Genomic DNA, 27,081 nt, shown 5'->3' with positions numbered 1-27,081 from the left:
GCTAGGTGGAGCTATAATAAGTCAATTTGCATTTAGGCTCGTATCTCGAGAACTGTGTGCCCTAGAAACAAAATTCTCCGCAGACACTTTGCTTCTTTCAGGCCGTGTCCGACCCGCTTATGCCTCTGCATCCTGCTCGGGGACGACTTTGCCACGTCATGGACCCCTTTATGATCGCTTGCGATCAACTTGTTGTTCTTAATCTTTTGTGTACAGTTTGATCCCAGCACTGAAAACAAGGAAGGATTCTGATTCTGCTTCCAGTCATCCTCACTTTTTCTCTGGCTACAGAACATTAGGGAAGACATGGACATACTGCAGCCAAACAGTTAGGTTTGATCAAACGTGTCCTCTTTGTCTTTTCGCATCTAGAACAAGTACAAGGAAAGTGGGAAGAAGAGCCAGACTGTCAGTGCTTACTCTCAGCTCCAACAAACCAGTGAAATCCAGTTTGCCAAAGCTGTATCTGAAATACAAAGTGAGGTACGGTCGAGTGTAACTGCAAAACTGACACATGCTGAACCTGATTCCTTGTAAACAGGAGTATGTCTGTGTTCTGTTGTAATGTGGTCTTTAATCTTATCTGATTTGGAAAAAACAATCCAATATCATCTGAGTTAAATTAGACTTTTTACCTGGAGTCAGAGATTTTACGATGTTCCTCTTATTGTCTAGGCCAAATATAAAGAAGCAGGGAAAAAGGAAGCGTCCACTTGTCTGTACTCAAAGCTGCCAGAGACTCTGGATACTCTGCACGCTAAAGAGGCATCACAGCTGCAGAGTCAGGTGTGTAAAGCATGTTGTATTAAGGTCCAGGCATGCAAACTTATCTTTAAAGAGAGACAGCAACAAATACTAAATGTCTTATTTGTTATTATCTGTGTTAAAGAATGTGTAGTGGAATCTGAAGGTGAACAAACAAGATCAGTTTTGCTGTCTCTTTGAAGGTCAAGTATAAGCAGGACTGCCAGAAGGAGGTGAGCGGCGCTCTGTATCACCAGCTACCTGCTACCACAGAGACACAGCTGGCAAAAGAGCTGAGAGACCTCTGCAGTGAGGTGACACAAACACAGACACGTATTCACTGTGTTACCAGTGAGATCAGTTTGGTGACTTCCGTGTTCTGTTTCTTAGGTGAAGTACAAAGAAGAGGGTAAGAAAGAGATCAGCAAGAACTTGTACTCGCTCCTCCCGGAGACGGCAGAGACACAGTTCGCCAAGCAGATGTCAGAGATACAGAGTGAGGTGAGGGCCCTGAATGCCTCATGCAGGTGGTCACCAGGTTTCATCAGAACTGAATCTTTGTGTTTTTTGTTTGTTTTTTCATTTGCAGTTTGCAGCATGGATTAGTGCATTTACAATTTAGCCCAGATGTTCTGATATATTCTTGTGTGTGTTTGTGTGTGTGTGTGTTTTAAGGCGAACTACAGGAAGGACAAAGAGGATCTGCCCAACACATTGTACTCGCTGCTTCCTGAAACTCTGGAGACTCGGTTTGTTAAAGAGATGGCTGAGACGCACAGTGAGGTGGGAAACTCACTTTTATTGATCATTGTTGAGACAAAAAAGCAGCTCTTTATTATAAAAATAATATAATATATATAATAAAAAAGATCAAAATAGGCACTGACCAGAATTACAAGTATTCCCTCTGTGCCATAGTGCTCCACTGTAATAAAATATAAATAAAATAAATGCTGAAAATGGTTCACAAATAATGCATTATTTGTATTTCTGCGGTGCATTTTTCATTTTTCTCTTTAACATTTGTGGTTTTAGGAAACAAAGCCCATGTTGTGGAATTATTGAAAGACAAATGAAAATATTATTGTGCCCCAGGGAATGTCTCTATGTCAATGCAATGTCCAAAATTAGGCATGTGTGGCCTCTGTCAGGCTCTCTGGCCTGTTAACACGATCCAGATAAACTGGCTGCTGTTGTCTATTCTGGTCTTGTTATCAGAAACACCTCTCTGCCTCGTTTTGTCCCTCACACTGAGCTGCAACAGTAGTTTTTATTCTCATTCTAACAGCTTCGCTCTGGTGTCTCTTCACCTCGTGGACCTGGGTTTCACTTAATATGTGGAATTTGCTGCTTGAAGACAAAATAGTATACCCTATTAGTGTTAGTTGTTTAGTTTGTTTCAAAACAAGTGGTCCTAAAAGCTTTTCCTGACAAATAACCTTGAATAAAAGCTGCCATGTTGGCCTTGACAGTAATGAACAGACTTGTTGTCTTCCATAATGTGGTGTTTGTTTTGAACAACATAAATAAGTGTGACTCTGAAAGAAACTGTTTTTCCCTGCAGGTCAAGTACAAGGAAGCAGGAAAGAAAGAGGCCATCAGCTCTCTGTATCACCAGCTGCCTGAGACTCTAGAGACGCAGCGTGTTAAAGAGGTTACAGAGCTGCAGAGCGAGGTACACACATCTATTATTCACACTTACTTAGCTTCAATAATATTTTAATATTTAAGCATCAACACATTGACCAGGGATTTCATCCTGCCATTGGGGGTTTAATCTTTAGTTTTATTTAGGATAGGTTTGAGCACATCGGAATGTTCTCAGTTTCCTCTCCAGCAGTAAAAATGAGCAGTTGTTTTTAAGCACACATTAAAATATTGTTTTCACAATCACTCTCAGATTTGGGTAATGAAACTAACCTCTTCTTTTGCCTGCACTCGACACACTCACCATGTTGCTTTTGCAGGTAGACAGGCTCACACTGAGCTCAACGTTACTCCAAGTTATAAATGAATAATAATTTGTACTTCAAAGACACTCAGCTAAATGATATCTGCTATTTGTAACAAGAATTTGCCTTGATTATCTCATTGAGGAACAGAAGTGTTTAATAAAACTGGGCTATTCTCCACTGACTGATACGGCCGTTTGAAGTTTAGACCACTGTGTTTTTGTTCAGTTATTGTTAGGACTTTAGCAGAGCTAGTGGTAATGCATAATAATAATAATAATAATAATAATATACGAACAGGTTGCATTTTATTATAATGAATTAACTTAATTTAAGTGCTCTGTTGGATTTCTGGAGAACAAAGTTTGGCAACAATAATATACAGTTAACATGACAGCACATTGTTCTGTACATCTGACTTCAAAACAGAACCATTTTGTTATCACTGAAGGTACAATGGCTATTTCTTGGTTCGATTTAGTTATCAGCTGCCTTTGACATTATATCTTTTTCAAATTGGGCAAAATCAAAAAGCCAAATTAAAGGACCATTGTGTGGGATTTGCTATCTAGTGATAAGGTTGTAGATCGCAACAAACGGAACACCCTCCCCTAGATTTTATTAATCATTATTGATTTGCACTGCTCCTTCCTCCATCTGTTCCTAATTGTTAAGATGAGGGGTTAAAACACTTGAATAAAGATAATGCTGTGTTTAAAGGTGTAAACATTAGAAAATTTAGAACATAAGTTCCCAACAATGTTTTATTCTGTTTGATTTGTATATCCCATGTTTGAGAATCAGTAAGAAAAAGTTATATCTGTCAATGTGAGAGTATAATTTGTTTGTGGTTAGAGATTACTAATTCAGTATAATTTGATTGGTAGAAATGTAGTCAGAGGAAAGTAATCAAAGCTCTGGTATAACACATTCTCGGCTGGTTTTGATACTCTTACTACCTTTTCCTTCAGAACAAGTACAAGCAAAGCGGGAAGAAGTCAATGACATCCAGTTTGTACGCTCACCTGCCTCAGACGGCTGAGACGCAGATCGCTGCCAAGATGTCCGACCTGCAAAGCGAGGTGAACACATACAGATGCATGTGAGGATTTTATTAGCTGGTTCTCAGTCTGGTTTCATCCTGATGAAGTTTAATGTTGTCTGTCACCGTGTCTTCAGTCTCCTCTGCATCTTTTCTGTGCAGACTAAATACAAGAAGGACGGAATCAAGAGCCTCTCTCAGAGTTTGTACTCTCAGCTGCCAGAGACGGCAGAGACTCAGTTAGCTAAAACTGTGTCAGAGCTGCAGAGTGAGGTGAGTAGAATGGTAGCCTCTTCATTTTGTTAATTTTTCCATGTTGACAATACTAGATTCAAGATTTTTTATTGTCAGTTACTTAATGCAGCTGGTGCATGGAGCCCACACAACTTCACAGAAGCAAAAAAAATACAATAAATAACTGAATAGAAATATGTGACTAAGAACTTAAATGAAGTACAATTTCATAAGATTTTTCAATATTAGTTTTTAGATTTGTGATAAGAGTTCTAAAATGATGTCAGTGAGACTACAGAACATTTGTCACTGATTTCTTCAGGCCAAGTACAAGGAAGCGAGCAAGAAGGAAGCAAACAGCTGTCTATACCATCAGCTGCCTGAAACTCTAGAGACTCAACATGCAAAAGAGGCTACTGAGCTCCAAAGCCAGGTACAGAAACACACAAATATATTTACACATGCCCAAGACTTTCAAAAAGTATGTATTGTCATTATGAGTCAAGTTTTTGACAGGATGTTCCCTGAGAAAATTTGGATTCACAAACTTAACTTGCGGTCATGTGAGTAGATGAATCACTTTATTGTGAGTATCTCTGTGTTCTCCAGGTGAAGTACAAGGAAGGCAAGAAGGATCTGAGCTCCAACCTGTACTCTCTGCTGCCTGAGACAGAGGAGATGAAGTTTGCTAAAGCCGTCATGGAGCTGCAGAGTGAAGTGAGCTGACATCCAGAAGCTTGCTTAGTTTCATATGGAAATGGATAAGAAATAAATATCAATCTATTAAAGTTTTTAAAATGGATTAAAAAAATGTTTTTTTTGGATTACATTTGTACCTTAACATAATAGTGTACTTGCGTTTGTGTGTTCCAGAGTAAATATAAACTGAAAGGCAAACAGGAGATCAGCACCAGTGTTTTCCACCAAATGCCAGAGACAAAAGAGATGGAGCTTGTTAAACAGATCTCAGAACTTCAGAGTGAGGTGAGATGCGGACTTACAGAGGTTTGGCACCCTGTGGTTCTGATGCTGCAACACATTTTGCCTCAAAAACGCGTGGTGTAACAGTTAGTGCCCACCTATAGAGTCCAAAATGAGCCCAGACTCAAGGGCCACTACAACAATAAGTGTTTTAAGTTGTGGTGAGCTTCTGCAGCTGAAGAGTGGTGTCTTTTCAGGTCTTTCCACCCATATTTTTTATCCACAGCACCTCAGTGGTGGCTAGGGCAATCAAGCCTATGCAGCTCCAAAGACAACTAGAGCAGGTGGACGTAGCACATTCTCATAGTGAATCTGACCCTCTATGTTCTTGACCACTATGTTCTCTATGTCATTCTTTTCATTCACATGGAGAAATAGACTGCTACTTTCTGTCTCAGATGATTTGTCAGGAAAACATACAGTATATGTACCTTTGAATGTAGATTTTTTTTCTCTTCTAGTACAAGTACAGGAAGGACAAAGAGGATCTGCCCAACTCTTTGTACTCTCTGCTGCCTGAAACTCTGGAGACCCAGTTTGTTAAAGAGATGGCTGAGACACACAGCGAGGTGGGAACTGTGTGTGTGAATATTTTAGAGCGTAATTTGATATGTTTTTTTTTTTTTAAATATTACCAATTAATAATTTATCAAGAGACCCAGCCCTCGTAACTATGTAAAGATACAAAACATTTACGGTGTACACCGTTAGTCATGTGCACATAAAATTAAATACATCTCAATCACAATTTTGTCCGATTTTATACCTATATACATTTTTTAATCAAAAAGGTTTATCTCCAATCAACAAAACCTGTCTTTATAACCCTGCCTATAGAACATGTGTTTTATTCAAAGGAAAACTTGCTCATGTAAACCATTTCTATGTTTTTGTTTTCTGTTGTCAGAGTAAATATAAGCAGGCTGGTAAGAAGGAGCTGGTTAACTGCCTGTATTCTCTCCTACCTGAGACCAAAGACACTCAGCATGCCAAGGAGCAAACTCAGCTGCACAGTGAGGTTTGTTTTAACCTTCAATCACTGTCTGTAAAGACTGTCTGCATCTACCATCTGCACTGATCATGAAACATTGACTGTTTGGTTTGGTGGAAGGTTGGACTGACTTTGAAGCTCAGTGTGGTCTCTGGCCGCCTCCATCTTGGCAGTAGCTGACTCCACCTCCGTCCTGGCTAATTCAGAAATGGTCAAAGAGGTGGAGCGTGAGTAAAGCTGAGGCTAAAGACAGCTTGCAACCTATACCAATACAGTATTCATGATAGTTGTTATGAATGGAGAAATTAGCTCTAGAGACTAAAACCTTAGATCTCCATGTTAAAATGTCTGACTTTGCACCAAAACATGTTTATTTATGCTGCAAAGTCATACATTTTAACATGGAGATCTAAGGGTACTGGGCATAGACTGTAAATAAAGATGGACGGCAGAACAGTTCCTCAAAAGTGAAGCTGAAGCAAGTAGAGCTCCCCCTGGGGGCTGGCTGCAGTATAAGTCATAAGCTCCACCTCCTCCATGTTTGTGGATGGGACTTGGACAAACTAAAACACTAAAATATACGGCAAATTGTCTTTTTCAGGGATAGTTTCTCTCATTTTAAGTAGTTAATATTATGCTGATGCATGTTAAAGTGTCAGTTTTTCCCATAGGTTTTGTTTTAGTTAGTTATTTGACACTATAGAAACAGGACCTCATGATGACCACCAGTTGCCATGCCAACCGCTCCGTAAAGCAGTCCTGTAGGACCGTGAGAGTAGGAAAAAATAAATAAATAAAGCAGTACAGTGTAATCTAACATTTCTTTGTAAATGGCAGAGGTAGAGCAGAGCGCAGTATTGATTAAATGAAAACCGCATGTGTCCACTCTCGGTATAGTGTGCAGACTCTTGCAAACTATCTTGCAAACTTGCAATATAATGCCAGTTTGGTCAATGCAAGGAAGTGGGTATGCATTGTCCATTTTTATATGCAGTCTACGGTAATGGGTCATTGTTGGAGCCTCTTGTGGACATTAAAGGATTTGCAGTTTTTATAGCCCCAATGGTTTCTGCTTCAGTGGAACAGAAATTACAATCTCAAAGATTATAAATACAAGGGTAGTAAATGTCCAGTGCTTTTTACATGAAAAAAACAAGACTGCAAATTTACATTTTTTGACTGACTTAAAAACATGCACAATCAACCAGCTATGAATTCAGATTTCTTCTTGTGGAACAGTGGGTTCAGATTTGTTTTAGGCTTTCTGTAGTACTCTTTAGTAGTTTTGTGTTCAGATATAGAAATCATCAGAGGTCTTTTTGTTTGGTCACTGAACACCAAACCACAGAGACATTTCTGCAGTTTCTGAAGGATTTTATGTTCTAAAAAGTCAGGAAGTGATAAGTGCCTGTAATATTGTGGCTTTGTTTTGTGCTACAGAAAGCATACAGGGAAGAGGGGAAGAAAGAAGCTGGCTGCAGTCTGTATGCTCAGATGCCCCAAACCATTGAGACTGTCTTCGCTAAGGAGCTGACCAAGACGCAGAGCGATGTGAGTCTGATATGACCTTCTCACCTCCAAATGTATGAAAAGGAATTAATATTTCTGATTAACAGAAACAAATAGAATGAAAAACACAAACTGTGGCTGCCTTTTGTATATATTTGGGTATTTCCTTGTATCAAAGTGGTAAAAAGTGAGCGCTTTCAGACAAACGTCACATAGGTTGAATAATAATCTGTCTTAAAAAAGAGGAGAGCTCAGGGTTCAGCAGGTGAGGAGTGAAGATGCTTTAGATTTCTAATTAAAGAGCAGATGGGAGCTGCTTAAACAGCAACCCCCCTCGATGCTCTCAGTTTAACACACACACACCCTGAGAGTGTGCTGTGTTCGGGTGCGCTGGTATCACTTTGTCTGCAGAAGCGTGAACAGAGAGAGCAGCTGTGTTGTGCTCTATAGCCTAAGGACACAGACACTGACCTACCGCCTGCAGCACACACACAGTCAAGACAAACATCAGCAGCATGTTGAAGCTCATAAACTGGGACAGACGGACATCTTTCACAGGATCACTGCTGAAAACTGACACCTGACAAGGAAGCGCACACGATGCAGCCCTGTACAGCACAAGCTTCATAATGCTGGTGCTTTAGGTCAGGTCACTTTGTGTAAGGCAAGTTTGTCTCAAAAATGAAATAAGCCAAATGAAATCATTTTTATTATTATTAATTTATTTGGATTTAAATGAAATCTGATCTGGTGGATTCTGTGGTTTAGTTTTATCCACCGTGACCGTTTTTTTTTATATTATATTTCATATTTCATATTATATATATATACTTCATATATTTCATATTTCCCTTTTCTCCTTTATGGGTCACAGATGAGGACAATAGTTTGGTGTCAGTTCGGCCAGAGGGCAGAAAATCAAAGCTCCCAGTGAAGTGGGGCACAGACCCGATGCTTTTCTGGTTTCACGTGTGTTGACCGAGCAATGTAACACTAAGTGGAGCGTATAACGTAGACTACCTAAACAACAGGAGGTCAAGTCAACCCTGTCTGCAAAACCCTGAAAGAACTGAGTGCCGAGACACACCAGGAACAAAATCATGTCATATCTGTTAAATAGGACTTTAGAATCAAAGACAATGCAATTTGAAACTCAATACTGTAGACACTAACAGTGTGACATGTGCCTGCTTAGTTTACTATTGGTATTATTATTATTATTGTGTATACTATTATTCATTCATTCATCTTCTGTAACCGCTTGTACTCTGGAGGGTTGCGGAGGTGCTGGAGTCTATCCCAGCTGTGATTGGGCGAGAGGCAGAGTACACCCTGGACAGGTCGCCACTCTATCCCAGGGCTATATACTATTATGTTATTTATAATCAAGAAAAAAAAAAATACTGACAATAATTTGTATGGAGCCCACGTGGTGACCTCTCGCTTATGTTTAAATGCAGTGACAGTTTGAATATGAAATAAACGATTTTATAAAGAAAGAAAACAAACACTATCCTTCACATTACCAATCAGCTGGTACATGATTGAAGTGAAAGCCAAACGCAGATTGCTTCAGGCTTCTTCTTCAAGCCTGCTGACGCCACTCAGTTTAATGTTCATTTCTGTGTCGTGCTGTGAATTCCTCATTTTCACGGCGGGAAGCTGCTTGGTTTATTTTTAGGGAATTGAATGAGTGTGTGTTCAGTCGTCATTCAGCACCAGGCTGAATTAGTCACCAGATATTTTCTCCCTCCAACTTCATTACATAACTTCATTACATCTTTATGCCACTGCGTTGAACACGGCCATGGCATCATGTTCTTCTCATTCTTGAAGAAATTTCCTCAGATTTGTCACAAATGTTTTTGGCTTTAACGCAACAAATCATACTCTTCATTTGTGTGCGTCTCGGTGTAGAAGTTCTATAAGGAGAAGTTTAATAGGGAGAAGGGGAAGTCTGACTACATCACCATGAAGACTCTGCCCGAGGTGGAGCACGCGATGGAGGTCACCAAGAACCAGAGCGATGTAAGTATATATACACCGCTCACTGCTCAGTGTAATATAACAACACAGCAAGCTGGTGTGTAAAACTATATGCACATGAGTATTTACATTTATTTGTTTTTCACATTACTATATTTACATTGATCAGCCACAACATTAAAACCACTGACGGAGAAGTAAATGACATTGATCATCTTGTGACAATTCAATGTTCTGCTGGGAAACTTTTGGACCTGGCATTCATGTGGCTGTTACTCAGACATGTAGCACCCACCTAGACCAGACCAGGCACCCCCACCACAGGACACCCTCAGAAGGCCCATGTCCATTCTCTGATGAGTCAGAACATACAGGAAACAGAAACATTAGACCTCCAATCAAACATTGCCTCCGATCATTTTAACATTGGTATTGGCCAATGTGAGATACGATCATGTGTCAGTCAGTCTGGCTTTTCATCATAATTGCCTCCACTCTTCTCAGGTCAGCTACAGAAAAGGCAAAGAAGAGCTTCATCACTACAACACAGCTTCTGACAGACCTGACATCGTCAACGCCACCAATGCTGCTAAACTGGCCAGCGACGTGAGTCTGTGTGTGAACATGTAACCATCCAGCAGTCTCTGAGTGAAAGTGCTGATTAATATTAGAAAATGTTCTGCTGTTAACACTGAACCGTCACAACAAAAGAGAGTTCTGCAAGGTTCGCGTTCACTGCAGCTATTGAAGTGTTCAGACTGCAGGGTTTAGGTGATGTTAGTGAATGCATTATGTCTATCTCAAAGATAGAAGCACTAACGTGTGAAATATCTGACAAGCGAACGACTGTACACTCTATGCAGTGTGTGTATATGTATGAATTGTGTGTGTGTTTTTAATTATTCGTGAGTGTGTGTCCTGAGATGTTCACTGAAGCTCTTCAAACATGAACACTCAGCAGGACAAACCAGAACAAAAATAGAATAAATGTCCATAAATCTGCATTGACGTCATATTGAAAAAGTCTCAGTTTTCTTCCATGCAAACGAGACGTTCTAACAGCTAATTCAGCTGCTTTAACAGACTCCGATTTCACACCCTAACTCTGACCAGGCAGGATATTTATGTGTATGTATCTGCGTTTGTCATGCACAGGTGGCCTATAGGAGTAATGCTAAGCAGCCTGTTTACAGCGACAGCTCCCTGCTGGACAGAACTGATATCCAACACGCCAAAGATGTATCAAAACTTGCAAGCCAGGTAACACACATACAGCTTACACAGTATGCAGTGGACAAATGATCACTCACCATTAAATTCAGTTTTATTTATATATCAGAATCAGAATCAAAAGGGAAGCAAAAACCAAGGCACACGCAATCTGGGGATTCAGGTGGGAATAAACAGGACAACATGTAGGTAACTCAATAGACAACTTGAACAGGGGAAAGACAGGGCTATAAATACAGGAGAGCTGGTGGGACAATAAGAAGCAGGTGGACCAAGAGGGGAGTATCAAAGAGACAAGAAACTAGGCAACACAGGTGAAAGCAGTAACAATGGAGGCAAAAAGACAAAGACAGAAAGTAAAAGCAACAGACAAAGGGTGAGTGAATTTCAAAATAAAAGTGGAAACACAAGGAAAACAAAAGTGAGAGAACACAGTGACCAGGACCTTTTCAAAATAAAAGAGGAAAACACGCTAAAAATAATGCATGAGAAGTGATAACTACAGATATTGTGACAAAGATACTTTAACCAGAACCAGAGTAACCAGAGCCTGAAGAAACCCATGGCTGCACTAACGTGACTGTGGTAAGAGAAGAACTCCTTTTTAACAGGAAGAAACCTTGTGCTGAACCCAGCTCATATCAGGGGACCAGCTGATTGAGGCCAGGCAGGAGAGAGAAACAAACAGAAGAGGAAGACTGGGCCGAAGAGAAAGGGTGGGAGGAGAGCAGCAGAAGCAAATTGATGATGTGGATCTAGGCAAAGCATCCTGTACATATAGCTTCTAAACAATATACTGTGATGCATGGGAGAGTAGTAGTGGACAGAGTTGATGGACAAGCAGTTAATCAGAAAATTCAGTGTGGAATGCTTATGAGGGTACAGTGTAAAGACACTAAGGAGCACGGCTGGGTTTAAAAATCAGTTTTTCAATTCAAATCAATCTTCATTTGATCTGATATCGGATCATAAAAATCCTGGGATCGATATCTAGCAAGACTGGTTTCACACAACAAGTCTCAAGAGACTAGTTTTGCAAGACCTTGCACCAAGAGCAGTCCATGTGTGAGGGAGATCCATAGGATGACAGGAAAGAGGTAGAGCCAGGGAGAAGGTACCTCCTCCTACTCCCCCATTTTCATGATGGCAGAAAAAGGAGGAGAACGATATTCCTCCGTACTTCCTGACACCACAATAACTTACCGAAATCCAACTACATTGATTACGCTGCCACACTATGACAAATCTGCAGCAGCCAAGGAGTCTCAATAAGCACTCCTAGAACCACATCAACACCACTACAACGCGCCATACCTCAGCGGCCAAAGACTGAGCAACTCTTAACTAGTTTAAATTTTTTTAAAAAAGGAAAGTTTGAACCCTTAACTTAATAAGAGAGACAGTGTCTACCTCCAGGAGCGGAGCCTGGTAGCTGAAGGCTCCACCTCCTATTCTGCTTCAGGAACTCTAGGAGCCACATGTAAGGCTGCACACTGAGAGCAAAACAAAGCCTTTCAGGAAGATGTACTGTACTATAGGTCAGTCTCTGTCGATATTATATCAGCTGAGATGCGATTTGTTGGTGTTTCTGACTCTCTCCTACAGGTGAAGTATAAGGAGAGCTTCGACAGACTTTTAAAAGGCCAGAGACCTTGTTATAACCCTCTGGACTGTGTCTCCTTCAAACACACTCAAGTGGCTGCTGCTCTGGCCAGTCAGGTGAGCGAATCATGTTGTCACCTCGTCACTCAGTTTTAGGTCTAGGCAGTGACAGGATTTCATTTGATTCTTGGTTGGATTCGAGAACATTCTAGAGCACAAATTGAAATAAGAGAAGGCACAAGATCAGATTGTATCACTTCACAAACAGCCGCAAGTAGTAAGTTTGCTAAAAGTGCTTTCCGCCTTGAAATCTTTACAAAATAAAACAAACAGCATTCCGTACAAGGCGACGTGACATACAGGAAATAGAAACATTAGACCTCCAATCAAACATCGCCTCCGATCATTTTAACATTGGTATCGACCAATGTGAGTTCCAATCCGATCATGTGTCAGTCAGTCCAGTGTAGGTCTATTGATAGCTGAATATCACAAAAAACAATAACGAACTTAAATGTCTTTATAAATAGCTCTGTGGTGTATTGCTCAACTTGAAACTATACACCTATCAGCCATAACACTAAAACCAGTGACACGAGAAATGAATAACATTGACCATCTTGTGATAATTCTTGTTCTGCTGCGAAACGTTTGGACCTGGAATTCATTGGTGTGGATGTTACTTAGACATGTACCACCCCCCCACTCCATAGCAATGACACTTGTTAATGGCAGCAGCCATCCCCAGCAGGATGTAGCCTGACACAGGCACACACACAAAATTCACAGTTCTGTACCATGGTAGGGATAGCTCTATTCTAGGCTAGCTTTGTTTTTGTAGCCTGGCTCGTTGCTGGTAACCAGCTTAGGTCAAACTTTAATGAAGATGGCCTTTCATTTTTCCTTCAGACCAGCAGATCAACTGCTCAACAACAATAGCATCAACACCTTTTGGCACGTAAACCATTCATGCAGCTAGCTTTTAGCAGTGTTAGCTCTCACACACTGTCCAAAAACTGTCACTTATGCTACAGTCACTTACGCCAAACACTCACGGCCGCTTCACTTAACGGGTAAGGCTCAACCGGTAACACTGCGTGAAGTACTTCTGGGGCAGCAATAAAACAAATATAAACAATTGAGTTTAGCAATGTGCTCAATCCCATCATTTTAAAAAAAAAACGTCTGGATTGACCCCAACACCGACAAAAATAGATGTCAGTGGACTAAACCTGTACTTTAGTTCCTTGCCATTTTTGTGGGTCTACCACTGTTCTACAGTCTGGTGAAAAACCACCCAAAGTTAAACAAAGTAGCACTAAATGAAAAAAAGGTTGAAGGGTATGTTGAATACTATGGATATCATGTATATCATTAAGAGAACAAATATTGCAAAAAAAACAAACAACTGATGTGTTAGAAAAATACCTGAGATATATCTACTGAACTGCTTGAATGAACAGATTAGGTTAGGGTAAGGGCAAGGGAAAGCATACGTCAATTAAAAGTCCTTTCAAAGACAGAAATACGAGTTTGTGTGTGTGTTTCATTCACTTTGACACACACTCTGCAATTCAATCTGTTGTGTGGGCGTAACCATGGCAACCTTTCTCAGGCAAATGGAGAGGGCTTGTGGGATGAAAGCTGAAGAGGTTGCAGAGGTTACACACGCCCATGCACATGCTGGTTTTGCTATAGTTGTGAGGACGCCAGGTTTCACCCTAAACTTGACCATCGCAGCTAAATGCCCAACCTCAGCCTCAACCCGAGTCTAAACTGAAGCCTCAAATTAACAGCTTTCAAAGATCTGTCAAGCATGAGAATGGACACACAAGTAAATATAGCAGGGGAACAGACACATACATAAAGATGGACGCTCAAATGAAGATGCATACTAACACACACATCCACCTACACACGCTGATGCAGCCATGGTTCAGTCTTAGTTCAGTTGCTGCCCACACAGCCAACAGAAAAGAGCTTCTCCACTTCACACTGTTACATAATAGCTTGTTGTGTTGAATGCTGCCTGGTGTTCAGGAACGCTGCATGTTCCCCAGAGCTGTTGCTTTTCAGAAAAGCATCTCTAGCGAAAGCCTTTCACCACCATGGTACACAGGCAGATCGCTACATGCAGGTTTTTAAGAGGACTTTGACAAAAGAGGCTCAAACTAGAACTGACTTTGGGACCATGAGGGTGAGCTCAAACAAAAGTGTAAAAATTGAAGTGCAAAAATGTTTTAACACAACATGTTTGCTTAGAGGAATATTTACCAAGCTGAGTATGCACATTGCAAAATGATGTGATGTTTAGAAGCTTGAATTTTAGACTAAGTGTTCACCACCATCTTAGTAACTGAGAGGGGACACGAAGCCTAAATTCTGACAGAGAATAGTTTAACCTAATTGATTATGTGACTTTTTGAATGATGTGAGTATAATTTAGGGTTGAATTAGACTGGGGTTACCAGACTCTTTATGATTTCTTTATGGGACGTTTTTCAACTGCTACAGAGAAAACAATTTATCTGCACAAAATTAGATACTCATCCAACCAATCAGAGCAACAAAGTATGTAACATATGCTTCTTGACAAATACCTTTATCGCTGTTTGTCCTTCAAAGTTATTTCAGTTCAGTCAGTCAGCTTCTTTTACAACAGGCCTGATTGCTGAATCTAACCATCTTTCTTCTCCAATGTCAGCCATGTAAACTAATTCAACTCAGTGGTGCTAAGATGATGTGTATGACTACATTGCTTTTACGCATAAAGACAGCCCAAACGGAGCATAATGACTCATGACAATTCACTACAATTCTGCAAGGCGGGAGAACTTTTGCATGGCTTTCAGGCTAGTGTTGAATTTCAGGAATGAAGAATTTCTTGAGCATTGTTGCCAAAATGTTCTGCCATTACGACCAAAGCAGCGTCAGGGTCCCTGGATTTTTAGTACGGTACATTAAAGAATATAGAAAACCCTGCTGTGAAGATACCGCTTCAAACCTCATTAACACTTACACCTAGTTGTAGATATAGTCTGAACCTTTTCGCTTTTCCCAGAGTTTAACCACATGTGGCAAAATAAATGTTGTATTTTAATTGAACCGAGCTAATCACTAATAATAATAAGTTACCTTCTTTTGAGTAAGCATTCACAGAAAGGTTGAGTGATTAAAGTCATCAGCCCCTATTTGACTCTCTTCCTCTGTCCTCCAGGTGAAGTATAAGACCAACCAGAACCAGAGAGCAGAAGGTTCTTCAGACATGCCCAACCTCCTGCAGCTGGAGCACGCTATGCATGCCAGCAAGCTACAGAGCAATGTACAGCTACTCTGCATACTGTATATGTTATAGCTTTATTCACTTGCTCCAGAACAGAGTGGGAATAAACACATAGTTTGATGAAAATAGTTTGTCTTTGAGTATACACACCATAGCAAGTTTGAGCAATATTTAAAAGACAAGACTACTATTCTCCTTGTGTAAATGGAGTTTGTTAAAGCTCATCTGTGTATCATGCTCTTGCATTTCTGCTTGTGAAGGCCAGTCTGGCCATTGTTGGACTTTTCTAACAGCCGTCTGAAGACTGGAGTAGAATTGTGCTTAGATTAGTGCATTGTGTAAATCTGTGAAGGTGTTGTGACGGTTTGTGTATGTGATCAGGTGGAATATAAGAAGAAGTACGAGCAAACCAAGGCTCACTACCACATCGCTCTGGACACAGCTGAACAGCTCCACCACAAGGAGAACGCAGTGCTGCACAGCCAGGTCATCCACAGGTTTCAGATTTTTCTGATAGTGTTTTGTGTTTTTCTGCCCTCATGTGTCTGATGGGTGGGTGGGCTTGTTGTTTCAGGTGAAGTACAGAGAGGAGTATGAGAAGAACAAAGGTCACTCTCTGATGGAGTTTGGAGACACTCAGATGTACAAAGTGTCTAAAGAAGTACAGAAGATGCAAAGCGAGGTAAAAAAAAAAGAAAAAAAAGAATGGTCCATGGTTTCACTCAGGTCCAGCAATATTCAGCACATATGTTCTTGGGTTGGATGTATTGTAAATGAATGTTTGAACTAATTAAACTACTCTCTGCCATAGTGTTAATTTAACTGCTGCATCTAATCTCTTGTTATATATAATTAGAAGTACAGTCATGTAGCTGGATCCCTTGACTGCATGTCATGCAATAGGCTAAATTATTGCACAGATTACTGTGATTAGACACAAACGAGTTAAGTTGCATTTCTCCGTTCCATTTTAGCATCTACAGGGAAAATGCAGTGCTTCACTCTCTCTGATGTGTGTCTCTGTGTCTCTATCTCAGAAGGAGTACCGGAGGGACTATGAGGAGCAGATAAAGGGGAAAGCTTTGGTGGACGTAGACCTGACACCTGGATACCTGACAGCCCGGCATGCCAGCAGCCTGCTCAGCGAGGTAACATTCAGACAGAGGTGGTCCGCAACCTGTTTTTGTTTATAACGTCTTATAATGACAAGGTCTGTGAACCTACATCACCATCATTATCACAGGTTAGGGCTAAGATGACCCTTACCTGATTTTCTCTTACCAATAATTATTAGAGGATTTTAATGATCTGAAAAGGAAATACAGAAGTGTCAGTATTTATTTTTTTAAGGAATTTTTAAGACCAGTCAAAATAAAAGTGCTCTTATTTTACTAATGAGAACTGACAATATGAATGCATACAATAATTTACTACTTTTAAGGATTTTTGGAGGCCTGGATAATTCAATGCTGTACTAGCATATAGCATATGCATTTAGAAGCAATGAAGTATCAAATATTTAGTTATTTTAAAGATTTTTGTGAGAGCAAAGTAATAATATACTCATGTGGAGGATTTCTAGAGGTACTAAGAGGTGAATCATTCAGTATGTCATGGCAAAAAAGAAAATATATTTTTTTACTTTCTCAGACACATTCACATCTATTTGCTGGTCCTAGTATTCAGTCTCGCTGTCTTTGTAGAAGGTGTACAGGAAGGACCTGGAACAGGAAGTGAAGGGGCGGGGCTTGTCAGGCATTGGTCTTGAGGAGACACCTGAGCTGCTGAGGGTTAAAAAAGCCAACCAGATACTGAACCAGGTAAAATGCACACCTTGAACACACCTATGGAAAGTACAAGTGATCCAACTTTAACTGGAGTTGTGTGTCGTCTTTGTGTCCACAGAAGGAGTACCGCAGGGATCTGGAGAGGGAGATTGTGGGTAAAGGCTTGGAACTGAGCGCTGATGTCCTGGAGATACAAAGAGTCAAGAGAGCCTCAGAGATCCAGAGCCAGGTATCTCCTGCACGACCTCACAGTATCGGTTTGATTATTCCTCCAAGCTGTGATTGATTAGAAAATGAACTAGCAACAACTGTGATCACTAACTGATTAATGTTTTTTTGTCTTTTTCAAGCAAAAAAAAAAAAAAAAAAAAAAGATTAAAAACCATGAATGTTTAGTCAAATTAGATTTTGTTTCTTCATCACTTGAAATACGAAGTATTTTGACACAGGGTCCGCATGTGATTAGTTTGCCCCATCTGACATAATAGACTTTTCTTGTGGTCTGTGGAAGGAAAATATGCGTATAAAAAGCTGTTCCATCCATCACAGTGAATAACAAATGAGCTAACTGTGTGTGTGTGTGTGTGTGTGTGTGCGCGCGTGCGGTTTGTGTTGCAGACATCCTACAAACAGACGGAGCAGCTCAGAGAGAACTTATACGGGACGGTTACAGACACTCCTGAACTTCTGCATGCCTCCTACCTCAAAGACATCTACAGCCAGGTCTGGGAATGAAAATAATACTGTTACTAAGTCAAGAACATGTTGGGAAACTTCACTGTTACCCTCTTCTCTACCTGCAGAAGAAGTATAAGGACGATGCGGAGCGTCTGAAGGGAAGCTACAGCCTGGTGTCAGAAACTCCCGAGATGGAGAGAGTCAAAGCCAACCAGAGACACATCAGCTCTGTGAGCTCTCACAGATTTAGCAACCAACTTTATTATCCTCTGAACAACAACAATGTCTCCCTTTAATGCATACTGACTGTGGTATTAAAGCAGCTTTCTGTCGCCCCCCCAGCTGCGGTACTGCTGGGACTCCAAGCTGATGAGAGGCCTGATGTCGTCAGTCACAGAGACACCGGAGATCATACTAGCCAGAGAGAATGCCAAGAAGATCAGCGATGTATGTTTACACGCACATACGCACACGCATGTATAAAAATGCTATAGGTTTACAGTGGTCTTCAGTGTGTTTTCATATTATTTAAAAAGACTGCATGAAATAATCAATTGGCTTTTGTGTTTTTCATGTACTTGTTACGTTGGCTTGTTAAATATGTAAATGTAACTCAAATATTTGTCAAAACAGGCTCTTGCCTACACTTACCTGACAAAATATTAAGTACAGTAATGAATACAGTCTAATACAACAGGCCTGCACTAAACCTCCCTTCATGACTGCTTTAATGTTTTTTATGTTAATGATTTTGAAACAGCGTCAGAAAGGGGGTCATTCTACTGGATTATCACTGTTTCTCGTATTTAGCCTAGCCCACTGAATGGAGAGGTGGAGAGGGAGATGGAGAGAATGACACACATCTTTTAACATGCTATAGAGTGGTAGCACACAAATGTAGTAGTAGCTGTAAGAGAGAAGAAACTAGATAAGAAGTCAGAGGATGAGTGCTCAGTGTGCGAGAGCAGAACATAGAGGACAGGTGCTCAGTGCACCATCCCCTAGCAGCCTAGGCCTATAGCAGCATAACTAAGGGATGGTTCAGTCCAGCCTAAACGTTAAGTTTTATCAAAAAAGCAAGTCTCAAGCCTAACCTTAAAAGTAGAGAGGGTGTCTGCCTCCTGAACCCAAACTGGGAGCTGGTTCCACAGGAAAGGAGCCTAATGGCTGAAGGCTCTACCTCCCATTCTACTTTTTGAAACTCTAGTAACCACAAGTAGGCCTGAACTTTGAGATCGAAGTGCTCTGTTGGGATGATATGGTACAATGAGGTCTTTCAGATACGATGGAGCTAGGTCTTTAAGGGCCTTGTATGTAATGAGGAGGATTTTTAAATTCTATTCTAGATTTTAAAGGGAGCCAGTGAAGAGAAGCTAAAACTGGAGTAATATGATCTCTCTTGCTAATTCCCGTCAATGCTCTTGTTGCAGCATTTTTAATCAAGTGGAGCCTTTTTAAAGAACTGTTTGGACAGACAGTGATGAACTACAGTAATCCAGCCTGGAGGACACAAATGCATGAACTAGTTTTTCAGCATCACTCTGAGACAGGATGTTCCTAATTTTGATGATATTACGCAGGTGAAAGAAGGCAGTCCTAGTCACTTGTTTTGTTTGTGAATTAAAGGACATATCTTCGTCAAATATAACACAGATGTTTCTCACAGTAGTACTGGAGGCCAAGGTAATGCCATACAGAGAAACGTGGTGATTAGATAATGAGTCTCTGAGATGTTTAGGGCCAAATACAATGACTTCTGTTTTGTCTGAGTTTAAGAGTAGGAAATTACAGGCCATCCAAGCCTTTATGTCTTTAAGGCATGCTTGGAGTTTAACCAGCTGATAAGTTTAATTTGGTTTCATGGATAAATATAGCTGGGTGTCATCTGCATAGCAATGGAAGTGCAATGTTTCCTAGAATCAACAGCTCTCTGTTATTTACTATACAGTACTCATGTATTCGTTTTCACTGGTTTCCCAAGTGAACTGGCAACTGAGTGTTTGTCTTCATTCTGACTGTGGATGTGCTTTTAAGTGTACATCAAGTGAGTGGCTTCTGAAGTATTTGTGCTTTAATAGAGGTAGGTCCTAAACACAGATATCATTCTTGCTATAAAACGAGACTTGAGTAGAAGGAGACTTCAAGTAACTGATAGACAGGTTGCACTTAAAGCAGCAAGCCTCAGCTGGTTGACCTCAGGCTCTGTTCAGGTCCAGTACAGGGAGGAGGTGGGATGTGGCACCGCCGTCATGGACACACCCGAGATGGAGCGAGTCAGACGTAACCAGGAGAACATCAGCTCAGTGAGTACACACCTGACTGAAGACAAACAGGAGAGCCTAATAATCAGCTGTCTAAAGACACTAAAACATTGTGTAGTCTGATCCCTGCATGCAAAGTCTTTTTTTCCCGCCAGGTCAAGTACAAGCAGAGTGCAGTGAAGGCCACCAGTGTCGGAGTGACTCCAGAACTGGAGAGAGTCAGACAAAACCAAGAGAACATCAGCTCGGCAAGACACACATACAGCCACACACACACACACACACACGCACATTAGTGCTTTTATATAATGTATAACCCTGCCCCTCACTTAAGCAGGGGCATCTCTTCTCATTTGTCCTCATTTTTATTGCACTTCTCATGTGATGTGTGCGCAAACAGGTGAAGTACCAGCGCGGCCTGCAGGAGATGAGGGGGCGGAGCTGCACTGAGCTGGACACACCTGAGTACAGGCGTGTCAGGAAGTCGCAGGACTCCGTTTCTATGGTAGCGGCCTGGTTGCCACGGTTCCCACCTCGGCTGTGGGACGAGCTAACATGAGTGGCGTGGCACTGAGGGTGGGACTGACGCACCGATACTAACTCCCACCAACATGGAGGACAGAGCTGTGTGTGTGTATGTGTGTGTGTTTGCATGTTTGCTAGAGGTCTTAACTTTTTGCAACTTGAAGAGACGCTATAAGTTCCTCTACATATTTGTGTTGCGATGTAAGACACATCTAAGTATATGGGTGTTTAATAAGCTTGAATATTCGTCATCCATGACAAATGAGTATCTGTCTGCTTATAACTATAGTGTTTATTCTACCGTTTTATCATACTAGTTAGATGAATTAGTCCTAAACTTAGCCGACTCACTAACAGACCTCTAGTGTATACATGTTCGTTTGTGTGAATGTGTTTTTATGAATAAAGACTGTAAAACCAATACCTGTGTGTGTGTGTGTGTTTTATTTGTTCACTGACCAAAAGCACTCTGACCCGTGTGTGTGTGTGTGCGTGCGTTGTGGTGTCTAACAGTTTAAAGTGTGTGTGAGCTCTTTGTACTTTGTTGTGACACTGACTCTTGTGTGTTTGCTGGGTGTCGCTTACAACAGGCGAAGTACCACGAGGACTTTGAGCGCGCGCGCGGCCGAGGCTTCACGCCAGGGCTGGACGACCCCAGCATGGAACGCTACCAGAGAGCCAATCAGATGATGGCGGAGGCAGCCTACAACAAGGGGATCCACCCCCAGGCAATGGAGATGGACAGACGACCAGGAGGCATCATTGTAGGTCAGTGACCCATCACTCAAAGTCTGTGTATGTGGAAGGACAGAGCTACAACGACGGGAGGAAGGCTTTCCATCTGACAACGTGTCTTCTCTCTTTTCTTGCTTGAATCGAGGGCAAGGGCAGCAAGGGCATTATGGGCTAGTCTCTACACTGAAAGAGTTTTTGTAACTGGGAAAGTTTTCTTCCTGGACCAGTTTGGTTATTTTTGAAACTAACTTCCTTCCTTCATCTTCTGCTGTCTCCAATGAGAATTTAGTGTTTATTGTTTTTAGGCAAAGTGAACAGATCCGGCTTAGACTTTTGTTTTATTTTACAGTGAATATAATTTCTATTCAATTTCACATGTTTATTTTAACTGCAGTGCTCTGATTCATGTCTGCTCAGGTGAGAAAAAAATCCCATTCAAATTAAGACATGGGATGGGACAGTTGCTGTATCGTCGCAGTCCATATGTATTAGTATAATCAGTACTTTTCCAAAATGACTTTTCCTTCCTCTCTGAAGACCTGAAGGTGTGGAGGACTGACCCAGGCTCTATCTTTGACTTTGACCCTATGGAGGACAACATTCAGTCCAAGAGCCTCCGCAGGATGTCTGGTAGTTCAGTCCCCTCTGTCTTTTCAAAATAACGAGTCTGGTCATGATGTTCATGAAGAAAAAAAAAAGCCTGGTTGTTTTTCTTTCAGCTTTGTTTTAGACATACCAGATCATAAGACACTGAAAATAGTAGGACTTATTATTTAACTGCAACCGATGATACGGTTTGTCTATGCGTACAACTCAGTGCATCCCTCAATATTTTCCTCTCCTCCTTTCTCTCTTCGTGATAATGTCCTCATGGCGCTGCCCCCTGGTGGCGGCTGCCTGTTAGAGCGGGCTGATCGCAGACTGAGCAGGCAGCACTCCCAGCAGTCTCTCACTCACAGCCAGACTCAGTCTGTCAGCTCGCTGACCTCGGACCTCTGGGACCGCAGCAGCACCGACACTCCTGGTATCCTGGTTAATCATCTTTCTGCCTCACAGCAAGGTCACACGTGTGAAGCCTGTCTCTAATCCACAGATAAAACACTAATTCATTGTGTCCTTGCAGGTGTGTGCATGGGGCTCACTGTGTGTTTATGCAGTTTAACAGTTCACCAACTTTGTTCTCTAAATTCCACAGCAAAGGAAATGCAGACTTTTGTATCAAGCAGATGCGGGCAATACTTTTCACTCTGACTTATTCTCGCTCCCTTTCACTGTCTCTCACTCTCTCTCTCTGTGTGTTTTTATTGTATCTTTCGTCCAGCTCCTGTCCTCCCTGGAGCGTACCATCAGGGGGTCCAGATGCAGCAGCAGCAGTATCATGGCTACATGCACCAGACCAGCATGTCCTCGGTCAGATCTGTCACCTCCCCTCCGCATTCTGCCACCTTGGTACGTCCCAGTCTAGAGTGAATCTCATGCAGCATTGTTTGTCTGAATTTGACACCATCAGTATTTTTTCATAAAACTGCCCCCAGCTGTGGATAAAAATTAAAGCTGTTTAAGAGAAAACCAACAGTAAATTAACAACAGGTCAGCTAAACAATGAATAGTTGAAACTCCCCTCTCATGCTGAGAAGAACTGCAGATTCAGTCTGTAAATAAATATGGACAACACATCCCCGCTTCCTTGTATTGGCCAAAATGACACGACTTTCCTGGGGATATGGACAGTGCCATCATGGGAGTTTGGAGCCAGAGTCTCTGCAGTACTGTCCGAGAGTGGTGCCATGCAGAGCCACATTATCACTGGCCCGACCACACTTCCACGAGACTCTCTCACGTTTTCACTTAATTAATACTACACTCTGCCCTACCTCCACCAGTTACAAAGAAATGTTGGATTATACACCGTACTTATTTTACTTTTTCCTACTCTAATTGTCCTACGGGACTGCTTCACCGAGCGGTTGGCATGCCAAGTTATAGTCATCGTGATGTCACATCCTGTTTCTGTAGCATCAAATAGCTAACTAAAACTAAACTTATAAGAAAAGTGAACACTTGGGCATTATATTAACTACCTAAAATGACTGAAGCCATCATTGAAAAAAAATTATTTTACGTGTATTTTAGTGTTTTAGTTTGGCCCAACTCCCACCCACTAACATGGAGGTGGAGCATATGACCTATACAGCAGCCAGACTCCAAGGGGAGCTCTGCTTGCTTTGGCTTAACTTTTGAGAAGCTGTTTCATCATCCATATTTATACTGTCTATGGTTCATACCTGTCAGTGCCATTTTATATATAAAATACCATTTTAAAAATATTGATCATATACGCTTGAAAAGAAAAATTGGTAACTGGTGATGGCAAGGGAGTGGGTCAACATAATAAGTACTGTGTGGAAATTTACCTTCCTCCTATGCTTTTGTTGTTTTTTTGGGGATGCAATTGCCCATTTAATATAGAAAGAATGCACTCTTTGTGTCTTTATGCTCTTTACAGCGTGTTTACCGGGCACTGTATGACTACGCGGCTCAGGACCACGACGAAGTGTCATTCAGGGACGGCGATGTCATCATCAATGCTCAGCCCATCGATGAGGGGTGGATGTACGGCACTGTGCAGAGAACCGGCAAGTCCGGCATGCTGCCAGCGAACTATGTGGAGTGTTGCAACTAATGCAACAATGAAGGAATGTGTGAGCGAGGAAATCAGGCAGGGGTAACATTTACAGAACAAAATCCACCCTCGGTGTTAGAAAAGCAGATGCTTGTGATGTTCTTTGCATTTTGGCGTCAATTTACGTTTTATTTTTTCAGTATATATATTAAGTTCTAGGGTCTGTTTCCTTTAAAATCTAATTAATAACACAGACTACAGTAACACCAACCAAAATGCAGTCCTGTTATGAGACAGGCCATGGTTTGATTAAAGTAGACATTTTCACTATTTTAAACAGATTCATGCTTCCTCTTTGGGTGATACTAAAAGGCATTCTGGAACACATAAGCAGTTATTGATTAAGGACAAAGTAGACGATTTTGACTGTGTGTCTGGAAGCAAATATCATTCTTCATTCCTAAATAGCTGGAATGCACTGAAAATTACAGGCTGCTGATATCAGGTAAATAAACTGATCTGAGGGGGATTTTCTTATGTAAAGGAGGAGATGAAGAAGAGGAGAGGTGGATATAGAGAAAGTGGAGGGATAAATCCAGCATGCTGTCGATAAGTTATCAAACTAGAGGAGGAAAACATCAGAAGAAGGATGCATGAAGAAAGATGGTGATAGATTCAAGTACTTTGTCACCTGTCAACTAACTGGAGGTAGAAATATAAGAACTATTTTTATCTCAACATTTCACAATATATAGGAATCAAATTTATAATACAGTAAAAATATAATAGAAATCAACCTAAGCTTAAAGTATAGGTCTAATGACATTCCGTATTTTTTGGTGCCAGCAAAAAAAAAAAAATAAATACTGCAGTTTTTTTACAGCATCCTGTTGCCACAAATACTCTCTCACTCACTGCAGTGTCAAATTTGCAATACTCTGGCACTGAAAAGTCCTTAACAAATGCATTATTTCCTGCTGTTAGAGAGAAATACATCTACACACTTGTGAGCTCTTTTTTTTTTAGATGTGCACGCCCATGGGCAAATAGTGAAGGGCCTGAGACCGGTAGAAAAAGTCGGAAAGCACTGAGAGATGCACCAATATATTGATAGTTTTGGTATTTTTCTGACGATAAGAAACTATAGAATGTCACCAGACTTTCACGTGAAAGGTTGTGGAAAAAAAGAACGGGAACAAGAAAGGAAATCAAGGTAGAAAAGCATTTAGATCTGTCTTCAAAGCATGAACTGGAGAATAAGAGATCAATTCAAGACAACGAGAAGGAGACCTGAGATTTCAGTATGTTTTCTCTGGACTGATGCAACCAAAGGAAGGAGGGAGGAGAGACGTATGAGTGATGGGATTAAAGACAAAAGTCAATTAGAGCACAGTTTTGAGATCTCGATTTGAATCTTTTCTTTATCCTCAGTTTTAATACATGTTCAGGTGAGTGTAATTTAGTTTTTGGTTTCTGATATTTTGTAATCTGCAGAAAGACAGGAAGCTTCCTTTTTAAATAGCAACACTAACCACTGTGTTTGTAAAGGACTCAACTAACACACTGTGTCTTTCTGTTTCTAGTGTTTTTATTTCATTTTAAACTATAAAATAAAAGTATTCATGTTGTGTGCTGTCTGGATAATTTAACTGTCATCTCCACTGAAATCTGAACAGACTGTGCGAGTACGTCAGGCCTTGAGATTTTCTGTACATCGCAGACTCTTTTGATACACGGGCTCTTGTCTATGTTTTGGAAAGCTATATTTTACTCTTTGACTTGTATGTATCAGTAAGTCATGTTTTTAGGGTTGTCTTGCTGTGTGGATTGCATCCTGGTCGTGTACTGAATAAAAACCTTCACTCAGCCATGATTTGTCATTTAAGCTGAAGAGCATTTTGTATGTTTGATTTCATTAAAAGAAATAGATGCAATAGAATATAATTTACTGAATATTCATGTGTTAACTTGATTTTGGGAGAAGCACCTGCTGTCATTTTAAAATCCTTTGTTGTTTTTTGTTGTTTTTTTGTGCTTGCATTGAGGATTTCTTGCTTCACCGTTGTAAAGTTTTTTTTCTCCCTATTTAGTCTTTATGTCATCACAGATTATACTAAATATTATTTGAAATTATATATCACTCAATCAATTATGTTATTTTGCCATATGGTTATTGCAGTGTGTTACATGTGGGACAAATAAAATCAAATGAGCTGTCAGAAAAAATGTTCTTTCATTCTGAAGTTTCATTACATAAAATATCCAATAATACCTCATATATTCTGGAACTCACACAATACTTACATTTTTTTTTTTTTTTTTTTGATAAGTTGTTATTCAATTTGATTATTTAAAGTTACAAATATCTAGACATGTTTCATGTGTATTTTCTATTGATCCCTGTTAACCAGTCCTAAAAGGTATTTTAAAACCTGCAGGAAATTCATTAATTAGGACGTTTAAAAAGAATTTGATCAAATCATAATTTGTTACTTAATCCTACAAATCTTATTAATAATCATACTGATTATCAAACCTAATTGTTCTGATTGTTATATTTTAAATAAATAAATGTGTCCTTATTCGTTATGTTCACAAACACATGCAGATGCAGACCTCCATTTAATAGCAGCACAAATAATTACGATGACGGATACTAGTCGGTGTAGTACTAAATTACCTGTTTCCGGTTCTGTAGACTGTTGTCTACACGACTGAAGAATAAAATGTCAATTTTAAACAATATATTATTAGATTAGTAGGTTAGATTAAATTGAACAGCGATAATTCAGTGCAGTTCATTTTTTATTCTGTTTTTCTAAACCGAAGCCACTTCCGGTGTAGTGTCAAAATATGTTTCGCCATCGGTTTGTACTTCTTTTGTTAAATTGAGTTAAACATTGTTCCAACTTAAAACT

At 40.5% G+C, this 27,081-nt stretch overlaps 1 protein-coding gene across 1 annotated transcript; it reads left to right on the top strand.

The window, feature by feature from the left end:
* Positions 1-562: 562 nt before the first annotated feature.
* LOC311503121 (uncharacterized protein) lies at positions 563-26,426 on the top strand. The gene is made up of 34 exons (XM_084565655.1): positions 563-786; positions 948-1,058; positions 1,135-1,245; positions 1,420-1,527; positions 2,309-2,419; positions 3,668-3,778; positions 3,901-4,011; positions 4,295-4,405; positions 4,582-4,689; positions 4,846-4,956; positions 5,415-5,522; positions 5,861-5,971; positions 7,385-7,495; positions 9,371-9,532; positions 9,830-10,045; positions 10,595-10,699; positions 12,275-12,388; positions 15,489-15,593; positions 15,936-16,040; positions 16,129-16,236; positions 16,592-16,702; positions 17,258-17,374; positions 17,460-17,570; positions 17,960-18,064; positions 18,145-18,249; positions 18,362-18,466; positions 20,230-20,322; positions 20,436-20,528; positions 20,681-20,785; positions 21,396-21,573; positions 22,078-22,170; positions 22,358-22,564; positions 22,793-22,989; positions 24,047-26,426. Exons 3-34 carry the CDS (start codon positions 1,225-1,227, stop codon positions 24,221-24,223), a joined length of 3,834 nt encoding a protein of 1,277 aa, XP_084421781.1. The 5' UTR covers positions 563-786; positions 948-1,058; positions 1,135-1,224; the 3' UTR covers positions 24,224-26,426.
* Positions 26,427-27,081: the final 655 nt, after the last annotated feature.

Source organism: Chelon labrosus (genome assembly GCF_963514085.1).
Source record: "Chelon labrosus genome assembly, chromosome: 18".
NCBI lineage: Eukaryota > Metazoa > Chordata > Actinopteri > Mugiliformes > Mugilidae > Chelon > Chelon labrosus.
This window is presented reverse-complemented; position numbering and strand designations above follow the sequence as displayed.